Genomic DNA, 19,698 nt, shown 5'->3' with positions numbered 1-19,698 from the left:
AAAAAAAAAAAAAGTATGTCTTCTGAATGTAAGGCAGATTTTCATCGTAGAAAATTTATGTCCCCATAAGTTGAACCTTTTCCAAGCTGTCCATCCAAACTCATTGTGGATGTTCATGACCCATCTATCAAGCATATATTACATAAAGTTAAGACTTTGGGATTCTCAATACTATGATCTTGTGGAATTGATGGCACCATCTCGTTTGCATTGAACCAGGCATGACACTCACTCTCTATATAATGAACTAGTTCCAATAGATTCTTGTCTATCCTCGTAAAGAGTTTGTCATTTCGGGCCTTTCAAATATACCAGATTATCCAGGAATAAGTATCTCTTTCTAATTATGGTTTGAAAATGTTGTTCTTTCTCCAGAAGAGATAATCCATATTAGTGTAAATACTCGGTACCAGAAAGATATCTGAACTTGTTGATGTTGCTGATAGGGACCATGCTTGTAAAGCTGGCGGGCATTAGTAAATGAGTTATGAAGATGATTTTTTGTATTCAAATATTGTATTATCCCTAGTGAATAGAATTAGTTTGGTTACAATTATTTTGGTTTATTTTTTGTCTGGTTAATTATACTATTACAAATTATGAAAAACATTACATGGACAATATTATAGCTGACAATTATGCATATCTTATAAGGATTCATCTCTGATTGCAACACCCTGAACCATCCTATAAGATATATTCTTGACTGTGGAAGATCTCTTGTAAGCCAAGTATTTTATTCATATATTTTTTTGAAATGAATTTTCTTTGTGCATATGAGAAAATACATGGAAGAAGAAAAACCCGGACGAACTTACAATGGGCCAGAATTTAGAAGGCCCATTAATAATGTGGAAGAGGAAGGTAAGACCCGTTGAAGTGGTATCTGCCGTTCGTGGTGGTTCCGGCGAGCGAGGAAGTCGCTTTGACACACATTTGATTTGGTTAGGTTCGTCGGATCACTAACAGAAGATGGAAAAACGCCATCTCTCTTCCAAATTCTCCTCTTCCATGGCCCAGAATCAACTTATCGATTCCCTCACATCTCACATCGCCCTCTACCACTCCAATTCTTCTTCCTCCTCCTCCTCAATAGCTAATAATCCTAGGTCAGCGATCCTCCGATGGTTCTCTTCTCTGAGCGTCCACCAGCGCCTCTCTCACCTCACCTTCGTGGATCCCAAGTTCGTCAAAATTCTGCTCCAGATGCTCGGCTATATCCGCACCAAGGGCCACGGCTCCTTCATCATCCTCCCAGACCTCCCTTCCCTCGACCTTCCCAGTCTCTGCTTCAAGAAGTCTCGTGGATTGATCTCCCGCGTTGCCCTCTCCAACGCCTCCGAGCGTTCCCTCTTCGACTCCACTCGTCTCTTCGGTTCGAAACAAGGGGAGGATTGCTCTTGCTCCCTCGACTCCGTCGTCATGGCCGAGGAGCTTCTTGCGAACGTGGATCACTTCGTGGAGACTATGGACGCTTTATCCAGTGGCTCATTTTTGAGAGGGGAAGAGACTGATCTCGGCTCCTCCGATTGGGTTGAGCTGGAGTGGCTCAAAGCCAAGGGATATTATACCATGGAAGCCTTCATCGCTAATAGGTTAGAGGTAAGCTTGAGATTAGCTTGGTTGAACACCTCCAATGGGAAGAAAAGAGGAATGAAACTCAGAGAGAAATTGAACGCTGCTGCTGCGGCTGCTAATGCTTACTGGAGGACTAAAGCATGTGTTGACTGGTGGCAGAATCTGGAGGCCGCCACACACAAGAAAATCTGGACCTGCTTGCTCGCCAAGTCGGCAAAGTCTGTGGTATGTCTGTCTTTTGGAACTTGTATATATATATTAATGATTGATTGATGACTGTTGTTGGTTTTATCTAAATTTCTCTTGTCACTGCGAAACTCAGATATATGAGATTCTTAGAGAAGCAAATCAAGCATCCGAGGGAGAAATGTGGCTCTTCAGTTTTGGTGCAAGGGAATGCCCTTCTGACATGCTTTTGGAATCAAGGAGACCTAATGCCATTGCCAGTAATCTAAGTGCCTTATACGTGCTTCAAGAATTTGCTTCATTACTCGTCTTATGTCAAAATGGCTTACTTTCAGTACAAAGTGTATTCTTCAGCTCATTGGCTTCTCTCCCAACCTTGGTTGATTGTATATTAAGAAAACTGCGGGGTTTTCTTATGGTAATCTCGGTTGATTCTGTTAAACGTGAGCTTCTTGAAGAAAATACTCCAAAGTGTTCCAAAAGTTCGTCTTCCAAGCAGAGTTCTGGTTCAACCAGCCGTAAACACAAAGGAAAGCCCGGGAATATGAAAAAGCCAACCCCTGAGGCTAAATCGGATAGAAACATAAATTTGTCCGCCAAGGTACATATTTTCTGTTCCATCCATAGATTATTTTATTTTCGTAGCAGTCGTCTGGGAACTTGAATTTGATCTTTGAAGTTATCGCCAGAAAGATCAAGCTAAGTTGGAATCTCACAAAAACAAAGATGCGGTAGAATGCAAGAAAGCTCCTACATCATCAACAATGATCAATTGTTCTAAGGCCTCTGCAGCAAATATGGTGAATTATTTTTATTTCCTCATATTTTGGCTTAACTAGAACTCGGTTTTGAAACTGATTATATATATATAGTATCAGGAAGCTGTCCCAGGATTGGTTGCCGACAAAGGAAGAGCTAAAAAGAAAAGGAGAGACAAGAATAAGAATAAGAATAAAAAGTGTACAAGTTTGGAAAACACCAGGGTAGTGAATGAGTCCGTATTGAATAGTTCAGCCATCGAAAAAGCTCCCGAATGTGAATCAAATCGTACTTCTGCCAATCAGCTTCCTCAGGAGCATATAGATGCTAAGAGTATTGGAGTTATCTGTGATAGGAATGGTTCAAGGGAAGGTGCATCTGGGAATGATGCAGTTAAATGTGAGAATTCTGGAGAGGAAGAATTGAACGGAAAAGCTGGAACGTGTGTGATTTCATCAGTTTTGACTTCTACAGATTCTGCCGGTACTTCAAGCTGTGATAACGTGAACTCTCAAAAGTCTTGCTGTCCAGGTGAACGTAAAGACATATTGTCATCATCTAATGGACGATCCAGAACTACTCTGGAGGAAGGGGAATCCCAGCGGATCCACCATCAGAGAAGAGAAGCAGCAGGCTATGGTATTGCCTCCAGCAGTTCAGAATTTGTTTCTTATGAGTGGCCTGCTATAGCACCCATGTACTTTCCACATCTTAATTCTCACCTTCCAACTGCCACTGATAGACTGCACCTTGATGTTGGTCACAATTTGCATGCATATGTACGCCAACCTTTTGTGTCAACTGTTCATCATGCTAGGAATCCTTCTATTGAAGGTACCCACAAACAAGTTCTTCCTCGACCCATGCCCATGAGTCTAGATTGGCCTCCCATGGTTCATAGCAATTGCGGCTTGACAACAGCATTCACTTGCAATTATGATTCTGGAATTCTTGTGGACATTCCTGAACAGAAAAATAAGCCCGAGCTAGGGAATGAATGCGAGAATAATTGGATGTTGGAGGAAGATTTTGAGATGCACACTGTTTCTGGAGTAGACTATAATCAATATTTCGGTGGTGGAGTGATGTATTGGAATCCTTCTGAACATCTAGGGACTGGCTTTTCTCGCCCTCCGTCCCTTAGTTCTGATGATAGCTCTTGGGCTTGGCATGAAGCTGAAATGAAGAGGTCGGTTGATGACATGGTTGCGTTTTCGTCTTCTTACAGCGCAAATGGACTAGCTTCTCCAACTTCGGCATCCTTCTGTTCCCCTTTTGATCCCTTAGGCCCGGCAAACCAGCCTCTTGGTTATGTTGTGCCAGGTAATGAGATATCTACTAAAGTACTGCAAGCTCCCCCAACAACAAGTGAAGCTGCTGCAGGTGAAGAGGAGGTCTCTGGAACTTTGACTAGTTTATCTGGGGATGTTGAAGGAAATTCTGGAGACTCGTTTCCTTATCCGATTTTGCGGCCTATCATCATCCCAAATATGTCGAAATCTGAATACAAGCGTAGTTATGATACCATAAGCCCAAATGTTCCACCTACAAGGCGCGAGCATCCTCGTATAAAGCGACCACCATCACCTGTAGTACTATGTGTTCCACGTGCTCCTCGTCCACCACCACCTTCACCTGTGAGCAACTCCAGAGCACGGCGAGGTTTTCCAACTGTGAGGTCTGGAAGTTCAAGCCCAAGACATTGGGGTATGAGAGGCTGGTTTCATGACGGTGTAAACTGGGAAGAACCTTGTGGAGCCGAGGTTGTTTTACCCTGGAGGAACAAAAGCCTTGCAGTCAGGCCAATCATTCAACCTCTACCTGGGGCCCTCCTTCAAGATCACTTAATTGCAATGTCGCAACTAGGCCGAGACCAGGAGCATGTAAGTAACATCGTCGACCTCTATGTCTACTCTTTCTAAGATGCGTCCATCCTTTAAAATGCTATTTTACAGCCTGATGTGGCCTTCCCTTTGCAACCACCCGAGTTATTGAACTGTCCAACGCAAGGGGAATCTCAATCATTGATACACGGTCGTCTGAATGACGAGATAGATTCTTTCTGCAAGCAGGTAATCACAATACTTTTTTCCCTTCATTTACTTCAGTATATGAACGTCTTTGAAGTTTATATTTATATTACCTGGGTTGGCAATTATTCGAATCCTTTGTCATATACTGCTCATAAAGGTTGCTGCAGAGAATATGTCCCGCAAACCTTATATCAATTGGGCAATCAAGCGGGTTACCAGATCTCTCCAAGTTCTGTGGCCCAGGTCTAGGACGAACATATTTGGCTCATCTGCAACTGGTTTGGCCCTCCCTTCGAGTGATGTGGACCTTGTGGTTTGTCTTCCTCCAGTGAGAAACTTGGTGAGAAAACTTAATATTATTCATCTTATGTATTACTTATTGAACTGGAAGTATCTTATACATAATACCCGTCTCAGGAACCTATCAAAGAGGCAGGAATTTTGGAGGGTCGCAATGGTATAAAGGAGACATGCCTTCAGGTATGCTTACTGTGGAAGTCATGTTGCACCAGTTAACAATCATGATTATGTTTTTAAATTTTAACTTTTAAAGTTGCTTTATTTTTGTGATCATATTTGTGCTTTTATGTTTGTTTTAGGGGCTAGTCTAATTATTTTCATATATGGACCCATCTTTCTTAAGTATGCTGGTTCTCATGTCGTGTTGCATATTAGGGAACTGGGATTGCTTTAGTATAGCGGAAGCCTTGTAAAATACTTGATTTGTTGAATCATGCTTGAGCCTACTCTCTTCTCTATATTTAATTTTTTATTTGAAGTTACTCTGTTTGTTAAATAAGAGTACCTATATCTGACAGTTCACTGGTTACATTTTCCTGTTCAATTATCTTTGATATCTTGTTTTGCTATTCAGCATGCAGCCAGGTATCTCGCTAATCAAGAGTGGGTAAAAACTGACTCTCTGAAGGCGGTTGAAAATACAGCAGTAATCTCTCATTTATTAGTGTTTTTATTTTTCACAGTCGTTAGGTACTCTCATCATGCTTTCTCTTATATAATTCGTTAATGCATGCGCAGATACCAATTATTATGCTTGTTGTGGAAGTCCCTTGTGATCTGGTATGCAGTATACAGTCACCAAAAGATGGCCCGGACTGTATCACCGTTGACCAAGACAGCAATAGTAACACTGATATGGTTGGATTTGAAGACTCTGCAGCAGCAAACTCTTTACCGACAAAGGCTGGAAACATGGCAAATGCAAAATGTGTCCGTCTTGACATCAGTTTCAAAACGCCATCGCATACGGGTCTTCAAACCACACAATTGGTGTTTGTTTTTTCTTACATTATACTTCTTCTTGTGTATGTATCTCTGTAACCTTTTTTCTTTCTTTGGGCTTATGTTTCCTAAAATGTTCGTTTCTGCAGGTGAAAGATCTGACAGAGCAATTTCCAGCTGCCACACCACTTGCTTTGGTGTTAAAGCAGTTTTTGGCTGATCGTACCCTGGATCAATCATACTCCGGTGGATTAAGCTCTTATTGCCTGGTGAGCCGTATTCCTTTACATTAAGTAAAACTCTCCTTTCTTTTGGGTTTCAGGTGGTCAGTCTCTGTATATGTAATGCGGATCCTGGTAGTTGGTGTTTGTCAAATTTGATTAGTACCAACCAATGCACCAGTCACCTTCTTATTAATCCATGCTCTAAACATGTTTTCAGATATCTGTTTACGAATCGTTGATTATATGATTACTGCAGGTCTTACTGATTACACGTTTTCTTCAGCATGAGCATCATCTGGGGCGCTCTATCAACCAAGTACTTAGTTTTATTGTTTGCTTATTCTGTAACACAAGTATCTATATTTGTTCAGGTTTCCTTGTTACACTCATGCAGTTATTACTAATTGAAAATAAGTATTTTTGCAGAACATTGGGCGGCTTCTAATGGATTTTCTTTACTTTTTTGGGTCAGTCAAAATTACTGCTTCTCCTTATAAATCTGTTAATTACAGTTATAGATATAGCTCAAGAAGGAGTGTGACGATAACTGGTCTAGTTTTTTTTTTATAAATTTGTTTTGCAGTAATGTTTTTGATCCTCGGCAGATGCGTGTCTCAGTGCAAGGAAGTGGTATCTATAGGAATCGGGAGAGGGGTCATAGGTAAACATCGCGGCTCTGTGAAATACCAACTTGTACACGTTCTGTTATTCACACGTTTGTTGATTATCTGCTCATAGTATTGATCCGATACACATCGATGACCCTCTTTTTCCAACAAATAATGTCGGGAGAAATTGCTTCCGTATACATCAATGTATTAAGGTAAATTGGATCATATTTACATTTTATCAATGCTTTTTTTTTTAATCTAAAACATATAGGACTATGGAAAATTTTTGTGATGATTTATTTTGCAGGCATTTTCTGAAGCGTACTCTGTTTTGGAGAATGAGCTCACATGCATTACTAGTTCTAGTGATTCGTGCGAAAAACAGCTATACAAGTTACTTCCAAAAATCATCCCAAGTATCATTTCAGCATAGGAATCGACATGGTGTTTTATGTACGTTTTGCTTCACAGAACTTATCTTGTTGCATTTCATCTAAAGTAGTTCGCTACTCTGCTGATTGAACCTCAGTTTCTTTTTGTTCAAAATAAAGGTGGTGTACAATGTCTGGAAGTTGCAAAATGCTGATTGATAATGGCGATGATCGCAACTGCCTTGGTTAATTGCGGATTCGAGGCTGGGAAGCTTACTTACACGAGTCCAAATTGTTATTGAAGATAGGCCTCCAGATTTGCTTACATTGTGTTGTTGATGTACGAAAACTACGTGGTAAGTGGATAGTAGTCGAATTCTCTCATGGTGTTTGTAATATTTATTGTACGAGTGTAGTTTGATGACTCAACTTATCTGTGGTTGGTCGTTTGAAGCATAGGCTTGGTCAGTAGCCTAACCAACCAAGTAAGAAAATGCACTGGTTGAAGCAAAAGAGCCGTATAAATGTTTGAAGACTGGGACAGACCGACAACACGCCTGAGCGGGAGGGGGGAAGCTTTGGGAGGATGGTTGAATCACGGCTCTGATCTGAGGGATGATGTCGCAATTTTAGAAACTAGTGATATCGAGGTATGGTCAAGCCTATGTCTCTCAACATGAAATTGTTAATTGTGGCGACCGTTTCTTCATTTGATACCCACTGATACTATTGGGGTGAATCGAAGCCTATGTCTATATGTATGATGGCCATGTTCCTTTTGTTCCTTCTTTTGCCAAAACAAATAAGGAGATAATTGAATACACTTTGTTGTGCTTCTCATTTCACAACTCAAAGAAAAGAAAAAATGAGAAAAATCATCGCAATCATGACAAACGGGAACTCCACTGGGAACCCGAAGGAGGTCTTGGGTTTAGGGCTGTGGAAGCCTCTGCTCTTTGATTGTCTTCTTCTGATTTACATTATGCAGAATGAGCAAGAGATGGGAGGACCAATCAACCTAGCCTAGAGCCACTGTTCAAACTGAATCTCTGATGTGAGCTTTATAGAACTGATAATGGGCTTTAAGGCAGCCTATTTCGGGCCCGTCAAGAAAATTCCCCCTAACGTAAGGTAGGGCAATGAGCTGCTACTCTGACCAATTCTGTTTCAATAGTGATTTCTCATCAGTTGTCGGTGTGAAAGACTGAAAGGAATCGTCTTTTGAATTTATCTTCCTGCGATTCATTGTTTTATAGCTACCACACATGTCACATATCTAATGTTCTCGAATCAGGACAGCTAAATTTATTTATTTGTTTGTGGCAATGATTCAAATCGACGACCTTGCATACAAATTAAAAAAAATATACAATACACTGGTTATTAAAACGTTATAGTTGTTTAGATTTTAATAATAGGTGATAATGGATCAAGTATATAGTAAATGTTTTATCTCACCCATTACATATTTCATATAAACATTTCAGATTTATTTGTAAATGGATCCAAATGCCTGTCCCTTCACTCCTTTTGATTAACATCGCGTCGCAAGTCACAACCACCGTTTAGTTGGGGCGATTCGTATATTTTGGGAGTATATAATAACATACATAACTATCAAACCAACTGGTGTTGACCTTTGCTGTTAGCTGATTTGATTCAACTCTTTTTGGAATAAATAAAATAAAATTTCAGAACAGCTGTTCAATAGTAAAATGACAGGTGGATCTAGGGGTTTGTCGTAATGACGATTGATTGATTATTATTTTTTAGATTTTCTATATAAAAATATAATTATGTATACACTTAATTATATTTCAACCAATAAAAAACAAATTGTTAAAAAAAATTAATAAATTTTGCTGAAAGTCAAAAACGACACTTATTTTATTACGAAAAAATTTGTTTACAACGACGCTTAATATAAAACAGAGAAAAAACTACTTCACATTTATTTGAATTTGAAGTCACTTTTGCTTATTAATAATTAGATTTCGTTTACAAACGTGTGGTTATAGTCTGGGACAAGTTGACCTGTTGACACCCAATCATTTACAACACCTTTACAAATACAAATATTATCATCAAATTATTGTGGAATTTTGCAGACAAAGCATATGCCCTTGTGTTTCCTTCCATTTGGTTTTTATACTTATTCGTGGTGTCATAATTAATTCGTAAAACCGAAGGATTTTAAATACTGTAAGTAGGGCCGGGAACGGATCGAATAGTACTATATTTTTTAGTATTTATGATTTACTTCATATTTTAGTTTTCGATTTGTTTTGCTTCGTAAAAATACATATATTCAGTTTTCTGGATATCCGGAAACTTTTTTGATATTTATGAATATTTCAATACAAGTTTAAAAAAAATATATCAAATTATTTTTTTAGAAATATCTTTTACATGATAAAAATAAGTAAAAAATAATGAAACTATATGTTTTATCAAATTTTAAAATTAATATTTTTTTCTCATAAAAATGTTTTTATAAAAATGTAGTTTTGTATAAAGATTTATATGTTAAATAGTTATATAAGATTATACATTTAAAAATATATATTTAATCGTAGATATACATCTATTTGTACAAAAGTTGGAGCATATCGAATATTCATCTCTAATTTTTTTTTAGTATTTGTGATTTGTTTCGGTTTTAACGGATATCGATTTTTTAATATTTGATTTGCTTCGGAGACTTACGGATATCCGAATTTTTCGGATCGAATCGAAATAAATAATAAATCGAATCAAATTTAACGGATAAAATATCCAACCCTAACTGTAAGGATACTGAAACCACCACTTATCAAAAAAGAAGTAGCGCGTCGCTTATGGGTCTAGAGTGAGGTTACAAATTCGAATCTCGGATGATATTCAGATACAACCTGATCCTTTTTAGGGGCTTTGAAAGGTAAATCATAGTCATGTGTAGCATATACATACAAATTAAAATACAATGGAATATGCATTTATTGTCAATATGTATTACACATATGTAGACGTAAGGTCGAAATAATATATCATTTTGGATTTGAAGGAGGAAGTTGTTGCTGCATTTGCTGATATAACGCAGCCATCCTACTATATGCTTCCATCGTCGTTGGCTGCATGTCAATGCTTCATTAAATTTAAACAAAAATGAAGTATAAAAGTTTTATATAAAACAAAAGTTGTATAACCTGCGAGGAGCATGCAAGAAAGGCTGACATAGGATCGGGGATAAGAGGAGACTGAAATCGAGGGTCAGTGGAAGAGGAGGCATCCCATGATGTAGAAGTCATGGGCACGAATGGGTTCTGCATCATGTTGGCATGGATATTAGGAGCCGTTGCAGTAGCAGCTCGGTTCATAGAACTAAGGTCGACAAGACCTAGACCGGGCATCCCCATGCGAAGCCCTAAGCCCATGGAACTGGACATGAGATTTAGTTGAAGTTGTTGTTGTTGCTGCTGCATGGCCATGGGAAGCATCATGGAGGGCATGTTCATTCTGCTCATCATGCACACTTGTGCTTGGAGTTGCTTCAAGTACTCTATCACTTCATCCAACATGGACGCTTTATCCGTCTGGTTCCAAATTGTAACTTATCAAACCATTCACTCCTTTTGATGTATTATTTAACCAAACCAACTCAAGGGATGATCGATGAACACATGTCTACAATAATAATAGTACACTATACATATGTAACGTAGATTGTGTTAATTGATTGTATTGGTTGAATTTTGATTGACAGCCAAAAGGTGGCATATAGTAATTAAGGGCATATGAATGGACCAATTGGCCGGACAAAGTCGTAAAGAGATGTAAAATCAGTTTTTCTGGGCCAAACAAATAAGAGAGATCGATCATAAGTGTGTGGAGTAAAATCACCGTATGAGGTCCATTTCTTTATATACATTCATTTTCCTTTGGTCTACCACCCTTCTTATCCCCTCTAGGTATTTTCGTACCTACTTTATTGATAGTATTTTTTTATTATTGTATATTATTACGCACGTATACTCATATAAACTTGATTTAGCAGTTGACCAAAAGAAGAGAAAATAATAATTTAACGACAGTTTATGATGCATGTAAAATGAGGTACCTTGCTGGAATTGGGAACTAGTTTCTGCAACGTCTTCATCCTTTGATTGATCTTATCTCTCCTCTTCTGCAATAAAACCAATCAAAAGACGATCACCAGTGTTTAATTAATGAATATTAACTCTGAAATTTCATTCCTATACAAAGAAATCATTAACTATGAAACACTAGTCCACGAATAACAATATAATTTTTCCTCTCAAAATAAATAAACAAATACGAGTAATAAAGGGTTGAAGGAGTGAATGAATTACACGTTCGGATTGGTTGTGAATAGCAGCGGCTCTGCTTCTCTTAGTTGAAGCTGATGATTTTCCTCCCGTGTGCTTCTCTTCTTCTTCTTCCTCCACCTATATAGCGTTGTAATTCAAAAATATTTTTTAAGTGATATATAATAAATTAATTAGAAGGAATAAGTTATAATAATAAAATGAGAAACTAATTGCCTGTGGGCGGCTGTGGCAGACGGAGTCATGATCATCGATGTTGGTGGTTTTGGTGAAAGGCTTCCCGCCGGAGCTGGAGTTATCATCCAGCGATGTTGAGGTGAAGCCGTAGGTGTCAATGGTCAGGCGCTGGCTCCCGCTCGCGCTCCACTCGGGCGCCACTCTGGATCGTTTCCCACCATTCATGGGATGACCATCGCTACACGAGCCCACGCCGGTGGCGGGCTGGCTCTGCTGCTCGGGGACAAGCGCGTCCATGCCGACCCTGGAATAGCGGTGGTGGAACGATGGGACGAGCTCATCGGTGGGCTTAGGGTTAGGGAAGCGAGTAGCTTGGTCCACTATTGACTCCAACGTTCCACCGGCGCCAGTGGAGTATTTTGACGGAGCAGGCACCCGCGGTGGACATACGCCGTGCAACCCTAGTTGCCCGTTCTCCCACGTCAGCTCGGCTACCCCATAGTCTAGCCTGCACAAGACATAGATAGACTATGGTTAATTATTACATATTGAGGCCAATAATATACTGATAAAATGGTACATACATGGGGATATCTGCAGCATTAGTGGAGCGGACGGTGGCCGGCGCCGGGGTATCATCGATGTGGTAGTTTGGAACACGCTGGCTCATCCTGAAGCTGACTTGTGTATATATTGCTATTATCAAATTTAGGGGATATTATGTTGTTGAGATGTTCTCTTTCTTATAATGTTTCTTTTTTGTTATGTAAACTTTTTGTAGCAATGGAGGAGTGGGGACATATACTTGACTAGTTAACCATATATATAGGAAATTTTCTTGTGTTTACCCCTTTGTTTTTTTCACATTCCATATTTTTTTTTAAAGAAACAAAATAATAAGAATTTGCTAAGTTATATTATGTTTTTAAAATAAAGAAGTAAAAAAATAAAAAATAGTAATATCTGCCAAATTACTTTTTAATATTTTTGACATCGTCAACAAAACACTAAACCCTAAATCCTAAATACTACCATGAACTCTTGAGTAAACCCTCAATCTTTTAGGTTTAGGATTTATCCAAGGGTTTAGTGTTTGAGATTAATGATCTAGTGTTTTGACGATTATACCCTTAAAAATCTACACGAAACAATGAATCTTGTGAGAAAATTTCTTTAGGAAATTTCTGAGAAGAAATATATTTATGACCTTAATTTTATTTTTAAATTATAAAAGTTGGAAAATAATTTAGTGGAAAACAAATTAAATATTGTCAATATAAAAAAATTACGAATCCTGTAATAAAAAGTTAATATTGTATTTTCAGGATTAGATTTGGATTATATATTAAATATCTTTTGAAATGTTAATTTAATGTATAAGTGTTCAATTGTGTATACATTAAACACTTTAAAAGGTGATTTTATGTTGTAGTGAAGGGTTTACTGATACTTAGTTCAATTATTTGATTTTAGAGTTTAGGATTAGGTGACTTTCTGAAGAAGCCTGTGAAACAATCACATTAAGTCGAATTTATAGTTTTGTTCAAATCTAACACACAAAAAATACTCATGTAAAATCTATAGATCTACTTCCTAGGAGGAGGATATGAAAACCGCGTAATGAAAAATTTGTAAAAACGATAAAAATTGTAAGAAAAAGATGAGACAAATAGATCATAAGCAATTGATACAAAGTTTGGTGTCTTCAATTTTAAATAGATTAGAGAGTTAAAGAAAAAAATATTATATTGTTGTTGCAGCATTTTAGAAAGAGAAAATGCGTAAATCTTTTTATATAAATCTTAATTATGTTAAAGTTTTTGGGGTAAAAGACTTCACGGATCACGAAGTCTACTTACTCATAGAAATATACACAAGTAGACTTCACATGAAGTAATCTACACCATTAATTTTAAGTAAATTATTGTTTGGTTAGAACTTATTGATTATTTTCGGTTATATTTAAACTGAAGATAAAATTTACGGTTAAGTAAATACTTTTTGATTTGGCAGATTTTCTTTAAGAAATCCACTAACCCTAAACTTACTATATTTCCATTCATTCACATCAAGATATCATAAATGTTTAGAATCTATATTATATAAGGAGATATTGCTTTTTACTAATTTGAACTTGTTGGAAGATTTCTTTAACAAATTTTATATCCCCATACTTTAAAATTAAATATTTGAACTAGCTAGATAACAATAACTTGCACACTAAACATAAAATCAACCTTTAAAGTGCTTACTAGATACACAATTTACACTTATATGTCAGTGCTTACTAGATACACAATTTACACTTATATGTCAAAGTAATATTTTTTTTTTTGAAAATATGTCAAAGTAATATATTTAAAATTTTAAAAATAAAATACAAACATTACTTGAACATGTGTTAACTAACTCTAACAAATAGACAAATATGATATACCATCTTTATTTTTCTACCTACTTCATTTCATCTACTTCAAATATTCAAATTTACAAAATAATTTAAATGATTTATAGTTATTTATATTTACATACTTTTAATTATTATCAAAATAAATTTTCACAATTTTATAAACTAGTTATAAGATTAAATTCAGAAGCATACTTTTTCAGAAGACTTCATCGTTTCATATAGACTTCTCAATGTTATAATCGTAAATGTACTTTCAAATATATTTTTTGGTCATAACAATTAAAGTCACTCATGATAAATTGATTTCTTAAATAATATTACAAAGATTTACTTGAAAGCAAAAGAGACTGTTTTATTTATTTGTTCTTACTTCTAGTTAATCACATATATCGCGTCCATAGCCAGTAGCCACATTTAGAGGCTCCTCATGAGAAATCCCTCGAATGTAATTCCCGGTCCGAAGGCTAAACCCAGACCCCACTCTTCTCCACCTCTGCCTTTCTTCTCAAGCTCACCTCTTACTTTGTCCATTATGTAGAAGATGGTGTTGCTGCTTGCGTTCCCATAATCCACCAACGCCTGTCTGCTGCATTCCAACTTCTCTGGTTTCAGCTTCAGTTTCGTCTCTAGCCCGTTCAGGATGGCCGGTCCACCGGGATGAACGGCCCAGAACAGGTCATTCAACTCCAATGAACCAGAGCCAGCCTTTGCCACCAGCTTCTTGCAGAACTCCTCTATGTTGTCTTCGATTTTCTGAGGTAGTTCTCTTCCTAGCTTGAAGCTTATGCCCTCCTCAGACAACCGCCCATCAATCACCCCCTGCGTTCCTGGTAGGAACTGCTGCAGCGCATAGTGAAGCTCCATGAAGGGACTTTCTGACTCTGTAGGGTCTGCTCCGATGATCAGGGCAGCTGCTCCGTCTCCAAAGAGAGCAGCCCCGACTAAGTCGTAAGGGCGAGCTTTGTTGGGGGGACGGAACCCCAGAACCATAGTCTCGGAGGTGGTGAGCAGCACCCGGCTCCCTGGGTTGTTCTCAGCAATGTCCTTGGCCACGCGCATCCCACTCACACCTCCGTAGCATCCCAGAAAATAAAACATCACCCTCTGCACCTCGTTGCTCAGTCCCAGTTGTGCCGAGAGGTAAAGGTCACCCCCGGGCAAACGGAACTCACTGGAGGAAACATAGACAAGATGAGTGATATCTTCCACTCCCCTTCCCCATTCCTTGATGCAAGCCAAGCTCGCTTCATATGCCATCTGCACAACCGCCTCGTTTGCGATCTCAAGCCTCTGTTTGATGGTTGGGGAACCTTCGGTTGCTAGCTCAGGGTATTTTTGCATCGTCTCGCTAGACATGACGGTGTAGCGTGTCTTCACAGTTGTGGTTTTACCTAACACCACCAAGCCATATCACATATTATGCTTACTATATATCCATACAAGGGCGGACGTAAAAGGTTGAAAAAGAAAGTAGAGGGAAATTAAAAAAAATGATGAATGTTACACAAGTGTTGCAGCTTCTCTTTGATAGAGGGGTCATCGCATTTTATTTCACGGAGATACTCCTCCACGAGATTCTCTTGAGAGACTACATTGCTGGGGAAGGCCTTACCGAGAGCAAGCACAGTTGCCTTTCCTTGATTGGCAACACGTCTTGTACTTTGGGCTATTTCCTTTTGCTTTGCTACCCTTCCGGTGGCCAACATGATTTTTGTCAGGTTTCACAACACAAAGAATTAGTGAACTTTTAATTTATGGACTGTGGAAAGTTAAATAGAAGAAGAAAAACGGGTTAGTAGAAAATGTGGATGGTGTGTTTGTAACAAACACAGACAAAAACCCTAAATAAAATCAAGAATACACTTTGAATGATGCTTCAAATTTCACAAACGAAACTCCTCTAGGACGCACTTTTTGTACAGCTGAGATTGAGTGATGAAGTGACAGACATTCTTAGATTCATATCAATTGCCTTAGAAAAGTTTCAACAGCTTGTTGTTGTCTGTGTATGTTATATATATATATTTTTCCTCTGAAACTACATTGGAGTTTTTGATGAATTTTAAATATAAAAATTCGGTTTTTCACATTTATTTCATCATGCTGCTCTCAGTATTATAGAATTAGAATCTTTTGATGGCTCTGAGCTTAACACCATTCTTGAAGCTGAGGATTACACCATAATCAAGCTGCAGTGGTTTCTCCATATCTGGAGAATGTCTAAAAATGTAATTGCGGTAGAGATGCAACAAGGTGAGTTTGATCTCTTGCAGGGCAAATCTTTGTCCAACACAGGCTCGTGGACCAATGCCAAACGGGATGAAAGCATATGGATGTCTAAGTTTCTCCTCTTCTCCATTAGGATAAAATCTCTCCGGCTTGAACTTTTCTGGATCAGGAAAGTTTTTGGGGTCCTTTGCTAGAACTCCTAGTGCCAACCAAACCCATGTCCCCTAAAACAACAATAACAAGGTAAGTTTTTGTGAATGGAAACTAAAAAAAAAAAAAAAGGGTTTTGAGTTGATACCTTGGGAAGTAGGTAACCTCCTATCTCCACTTCTTTTGCTGTTTCCCTTGCAACCAATGGGGAAACCATGTAGAATCTCATAGCCTCTTTGATGACCTACAAAGAAGGAAAAGCAAAAAAAAAAAAAAACATCCATTCAAAATTCCTAATAAAATCAACTTTCCAGGTTTTTTTGTAGAAAAAAGCACCTGATCAAGGTATGGAAACTTGTATTTTAAATCATGGGAAGTTGGGATCAGATCACGTCCTCCAAACTCGTCAATCTCTTGAAGCAGATGTTTCTCAACTTCAAGATGACCAGATACTAAGTAGAGAACAGAGGATAAGGTGAAAGCGGTGGTAGCAGAGCCAGCAAGAAGATGCTCATAAGTCACAGCGCTAATATAATCAGGGGTAAAGATGCTCTTGGCAAAAGAGTCCAACTCTCTAGCCTTCAAAATCAATGACAAGAAATCTTTCGAGTCAGTATCTCTCTCCTTGGCTCGCTTTGACACAATCTCATTGAGTTGTCCACTAAGTCTCGTGTTAGCCTTCTCCACTCTCCAGTCCATAGTTCCAGGTATTCTCTTCAAAATCTGCCTGAACGGCTCTTGTAAGATAGGAATCAGTAGGCCTAAGATGATGGAGACTGAGCCAGACAAATCCATCTTGAGCTGTGTTGTGGAGTACACATGCTGGTTTATGAAATCAGTAACCTCTACATTGTTGCTGCTATCTGCTGAATCTTCTTTAATTGTTTTTTTACCCGAGAGGCCGAAATCCACTCCAAAAGCAGCTTGTCCGATGATGTCTGTGGTTAGCTTGAGGAAGAGATTGGAGATTACGACATCTTCTGGTTCAGAGTCAAGGTTATGAGTAGCACGAGTGATGAAATTTTGCATTGTTGGGATAAGACTTGTCAAATGTGAAGGCTGGTAGAGAGATAAGATGGTGTTTCTCATCTTAGACCATCTCTTGTCCCTGTCAAAAGATCCATGAATCATTAATAGTTATCGAAGAAGAGTTGGTTCTAATCAAGAAGCGTATACCTGGTGAAGAAGAGACCTTTCTGGTGAAGAGGAGAGGCTGAGATTGGAGAAGGAATACTTCTGTTCGGAATATCTTTGAACTTTTTTATCCCTACTTCTCTGCAAAGCTCTGCTTCTGCAACTACTATCAATGGTTGCCTCCCCATCTGAAATCTGTATTTTCGATAAATTTATTTTTTAATAGATACCCTTTCATTAGTTTCATAAATGCCTAACAACAGCCATAGGAGATTGTAATACAAACCAAACCGAATTGACTCTAAACAAAAATGTTTAAACTGAACTCAAACTGAATTATATTTGTTTCGTTTTACAATTTTACAGCATAGAGATACTGAAAAAGGCGATTTTATTGCAGCTGAACCAAACTGAACTGAATAAGCTAAAATTTACTAGAACTGTATATTGTTTGACTATACATGTTGTAAAATAAATGGTATCATATTAATACATATAACATTAATTGTTTAATTATTTAAAATGATTAAGTAGTTTTTATTGTAAATCAAACTGAACAAAAATCCAAATATCCCAAAATTACATTATATCACAGAAAAGAATTACAAACCACTATGGTCTCAGTTTAGGGGAAAAAACACCCATAACAACTATGAATCAAGAGAGAGGGAGAGAGGGAAGTGGACCTGAAGATAGGGCCATAGTGCTTGGCAAGAACGGAGAAGACGTCAGGGCCGTACTTAGCCAGCATGGGCAAGTGGCCAACAAGAGGCATAGCGGTTGGACCGGGGACATTGAGTACGGACCAGGAAGGTCGGTACAAGTAGAGGACAATAACCACAACCGCTATAAAACTCAAGAATGGAACAACAGCTTTGTTTTGTACCAAGAATAGATTAAGAACATCCCACCATAAATGTTGCGTCTTCATCTCTCTAACCTCTAAAGTTCTCTCTATATTTTTCTTTTTAATGTCTGCTGGTTCTGGTGGGTGGTTCACTAATTTATACTTTTATAGTATTTGATGTGCTTTTTGAAAAGTTGGTTCTACATTCATTCCACTATCCCACCATTAGAATAGCTGGAAACTATTTTGCAAAAGACAAAATGTTTTGAAATTATTTGTCAAATTATCATCTCTACAACTGAGTGTTTGTAATGAAGGGTATTTGACCGGGTGATTGTGGTCGAGTGGTAAGGAGACGGGGCTGAGACACCAACATGTTTCAGGTTCGATCCACCTGCTGCGCGAAACTAAGTCACAATTATCCTGGTCACCCAACACGGATATGGGCTCATGCTTTAGGGCCCATTTAAATACCCGGAGAGAGGGTCTATCCGTGGACTGCACCTCCCCTTGGGGATTAGTCTGGGCCTCTCCATGGACCTGGGATACCCCCAGGTTAATCAAAAAAAAAAAAAAAACCGAATCTAGCCGAAATAAAAAATGTTATTTGGATTTGGTAATACCAATAAAACCGAATGTTCGTTATTTAAAAAAAAATGCAGACATACATAATTTTCTATATAAATTGAATAAACTGAAAAATCAATTATCTAAAATATAGAAGTATAGTTATATGTAAATTATATAATACAATTGATCATATCTATACATATAAATTTATTTTATTGGGATGATCTTTATATTTAAAATGGTAATTTTCATAATTTGTTATTATTAAGGTAAAAAAAAATTAGTTTCTTTCATCAAATTAAATAAAATTTATTTTTATTGGCATATATGTTTGCTAAACTTTAGTTATGTAATAATATTATTCTCTCCAAACCATCCAAATCTCACAAGTGAATAGAAAGTACAGATCTATATTGGATCTCACCTGGATCGCCCATCTATCTTCCTACTAAATTTTTCTTATTTTTATTTTATGAAACTATCTTAAATATTAACTTTTTATTCACCAATTATTTTTCTTCATTAAATAAATTAAAAGAAATATATTTTTATTGTTGTCTTGTAGCCCTAGTATTTTAGCTTATTTAATTTTGGGTCTTTAAAATCTAGAGTACTGAAAATATTTTTAAGTTTTAATAAATCCAATTTCTAATCATATATACTAAAATTCACAAAGTGTTTAAAAAATCAATATAGCTATGATTTTGGTATAAAACTGAATAAACCAAAAGTATATAAAAGAACCAAACCAACATAAATGTGGCTTTAATATAGTAGCTAATTCTTATAAATTGAAATACCAAAATACCAAAAAAGCGAATCAAAATCGAACCAAAACTTAAATTGAACATA

The 19,698-nt window shown here is 37.5% G+C and overlaps 4 protein-coding genes across 11 annotated transcripts; 1 reads left to right on the top strand and 3 right to left on the bottom strand.

Moving 5' to 3' along the window:
• The first annotated feature begins 247 nt into the window (after positions 1-247).
• Positions 248-7,844, top strand: LOC103858376. 8 transcript variants are annotated; one of them, XM_018657702.2, is made up of 18 exons: positions 248-1,803; positions 1,901-2,365; positions 2,454-2,564; positions 2,637-4,039; positions 4,070-4,406; positions 4,479-4,595; positions 4,714-4,896; positions 4,974-5,036; positions 5,431-5,502; positions 5,595-5,846; positions 5,948-6,067; positions 6,279-6,338; positions 6,449-6,489; positions 6,606-6,683; positions 6,761-6,845; positions 6,941-7,086; positions 7,185-7,360; positions 7,464-7,844. In XM_018657702.2, exons 1-16 carry the CDS (start codon positions 973-975, stop codon positions 7,064-7,066), a joined length of 4,344 nt encoding a protein of 1,447 aa, XP_018513218.1. In that variant the 5' UTR covers positions 248-972; the 3' UTR covers positions 7,067-7,086; positions 7,185-7,360; positions 7,464-7,844. The 8 variants fall into 8 exon arrangements, with proteins under 8 accessions (XP_018513218.1, XP_009133971.1, XP_033143422.1 ...); XM_009135723.3 differs by having other exon boundaries at positions 2,643-4,406; XM_033287531.1 differs by having other exon boundaries at positions 2,637-4,406.
• A 1,897-nt stretch (positions 7,845-9,741) lies between these two features.
• On the bottom strand, positions 9,742-13,359 carry LOC103858375 (transcription factor UNE10). Its single transcript, XM_009135722.3, has 6 exons — positions 12,091-13,359; positions 11,546-12,014; positions 11,354-11,449; positions 11,101-11,166; positions 10,190-10,576; positions 9,742-10,114 (listed from the first exon to the last, which is right to left on the bottom strand). Exons 1-6 carry the CDS (start codon positions 12,174-12,176, stop codon positions 10,031-10,033), a joined length of 1,188 nt encoding a protein of 395 aa, XP_009133970.2. The 5' UTR covers positions 12,177-13,359; the 3' UTR covers positions 9,742-10,030.
• Positions 13,360-14,147: 788 nt separating this feature from the next.
• On the bottom strand, positions 14,148-15,668 carry LOC103858374 (type III polyketide synthase C). The gene is made up of 2 exons (XM_009135721.3): positions 15,421-15,668; positions 14,148-15,307 (listed from the first exon to the last, which is right to left on the bottom strand). The coding sequence occupies exons 1-2, from the start codon at positions 15,620-15,622 to the stop codon at positions 14,331-14,333; spliced, it is 1,179 nt and encodes a 392-aa protein (XP_009133969.1). The 5' UTR covers positions 15,623-15,668; the 3' UTR covers positions 14,148-14,330.
• Positions 15,669-15,889: 221 nt separating this feature from the next.
• LOC103858373 (cytochrome P450 711A1) lies at positions 15,890-18,568 on the bottom strand. The gene is made up of 5 exons (XM_009135720.3): positions 18,116-18,568; positions 17,472-17,624; positions 16,632-17,403; positions 16,444-16,539; positions 15,890-16,369 (listed from the first exon to the last, which is right to left on the bottom strand). Exons 1-5 carry the CDS (start codon positions 18,358-18,360, stop codon positions 16,040-16,042), a joined length of 1,596 nt encoding a protein of 531 aa, XP_009133968.1. The 5' UTR covers positions 18,361-18,568; the 3' UTR covers positions 15,890-16,039.
• Between the last annotated feature and the right edge of the window lie 1,130 nt (positions 18,569-19,698).

This window comes from Brassica rapa, chromosome A03, assembly GCF_000309985.2.
Source record: "Brassica rapa cultivar Chiifu-401-42 chromosome A03, CAAS_Brap_v3.01, whole genome shotgun sequence".
Lineage (NCBI taxonomy): Eukaryota > Viridiplantae > Streptophyta > Magnoliopsida > Brassicales > Brassicaceae > Brassica > Brassica rapa.
The sequence above is the reverse complement of the archived record's forward strand: the minus strand, read 5'-3'. Positions and strand labels throughout refer to the sequence as shown.

Excerpts from the sequence above, each read along its gene's own strand:
- LOC103858375 (XM_009135722.3), bottom strand. The coding sequence starts at position 12,176 with ATGAGCCAGCGTGTTCCAAACTACCACATCGATGATACCCCGGCGCCG. Across the intron at positions 12,015-12,090 it reads AATGCTGCAGATATCCCCAT|GCTAGACTATGGGGTAGCCG; the intron begins GTATGTACCATT and ends TGTCTTGTGCAG. Across the intron at positions 11,450-11,545 it reads TCTGCCACAGCCGCCCACAG|GTGGAGGAAGAAGAAGAAGA; the intron begins GCAATTAGTTTC and ends AACGCTATATAG.
- LOC103858373 (XM_009135720.3), bottom strand. The coding sequence starts at position 18,360 with ATGAAGACGCAACATTTATGGTGGGATGTTCTTAATCTATTCTTGGTA. Across the intron at positions 17,404-17,471 it reads AAAGGTCTCTTCTTCACCAG|GGACAAGAGATGGTCTAAGA; the intron begins GTATACGCTTCT and ends ATCTTTTGACAG. Across the intron at positions 16,370-16,443 it reads GAGGTTACCTACTTCCCAAG|GGGACATGGGTTTGGTTGGC; the intron begins GTATCAACTCAA and ends TTGTTGTTTTAG.
- LOC103858374 (XM_009135721.3), bottom strand. The coding sequence starts at position 15,622 with ATGTTGGCCACCGGAAGGGTAGCAAAGCAAAAGGAAATAGCCCAAAGT. Across the intron at positions 15,308-15,420 it reads AGAGAAGCTGCAACACTTGT|GTAAAACCACAACTGTGAAG; the intron begins GTAACATTCATC and ends TGGTGGTGTTAG.
- LOC103858376 (XM_033287531.1), top strand. The coding sequence starts at position 973 with ATGGAAAAACGCCATCTCTCTTCCAAATTCTCCTCTTCCATGGCCCAG. Across the intron at positions 2,366-2,453 it reads ACATAAATTTGTCCGCCAAG|AAAGATCAAGCTAAGTTGGA; the intron begins GTACATATTTTC and ends AGTTATCGCCAG. Across the intron at positions 6,068-6,278 it reads GATTAAGCTCTTATTGCCTG|GTCTTACTGATTACACGTTT; the intron begins GTGAGCCGTATT and ends TGATTACTGCAG.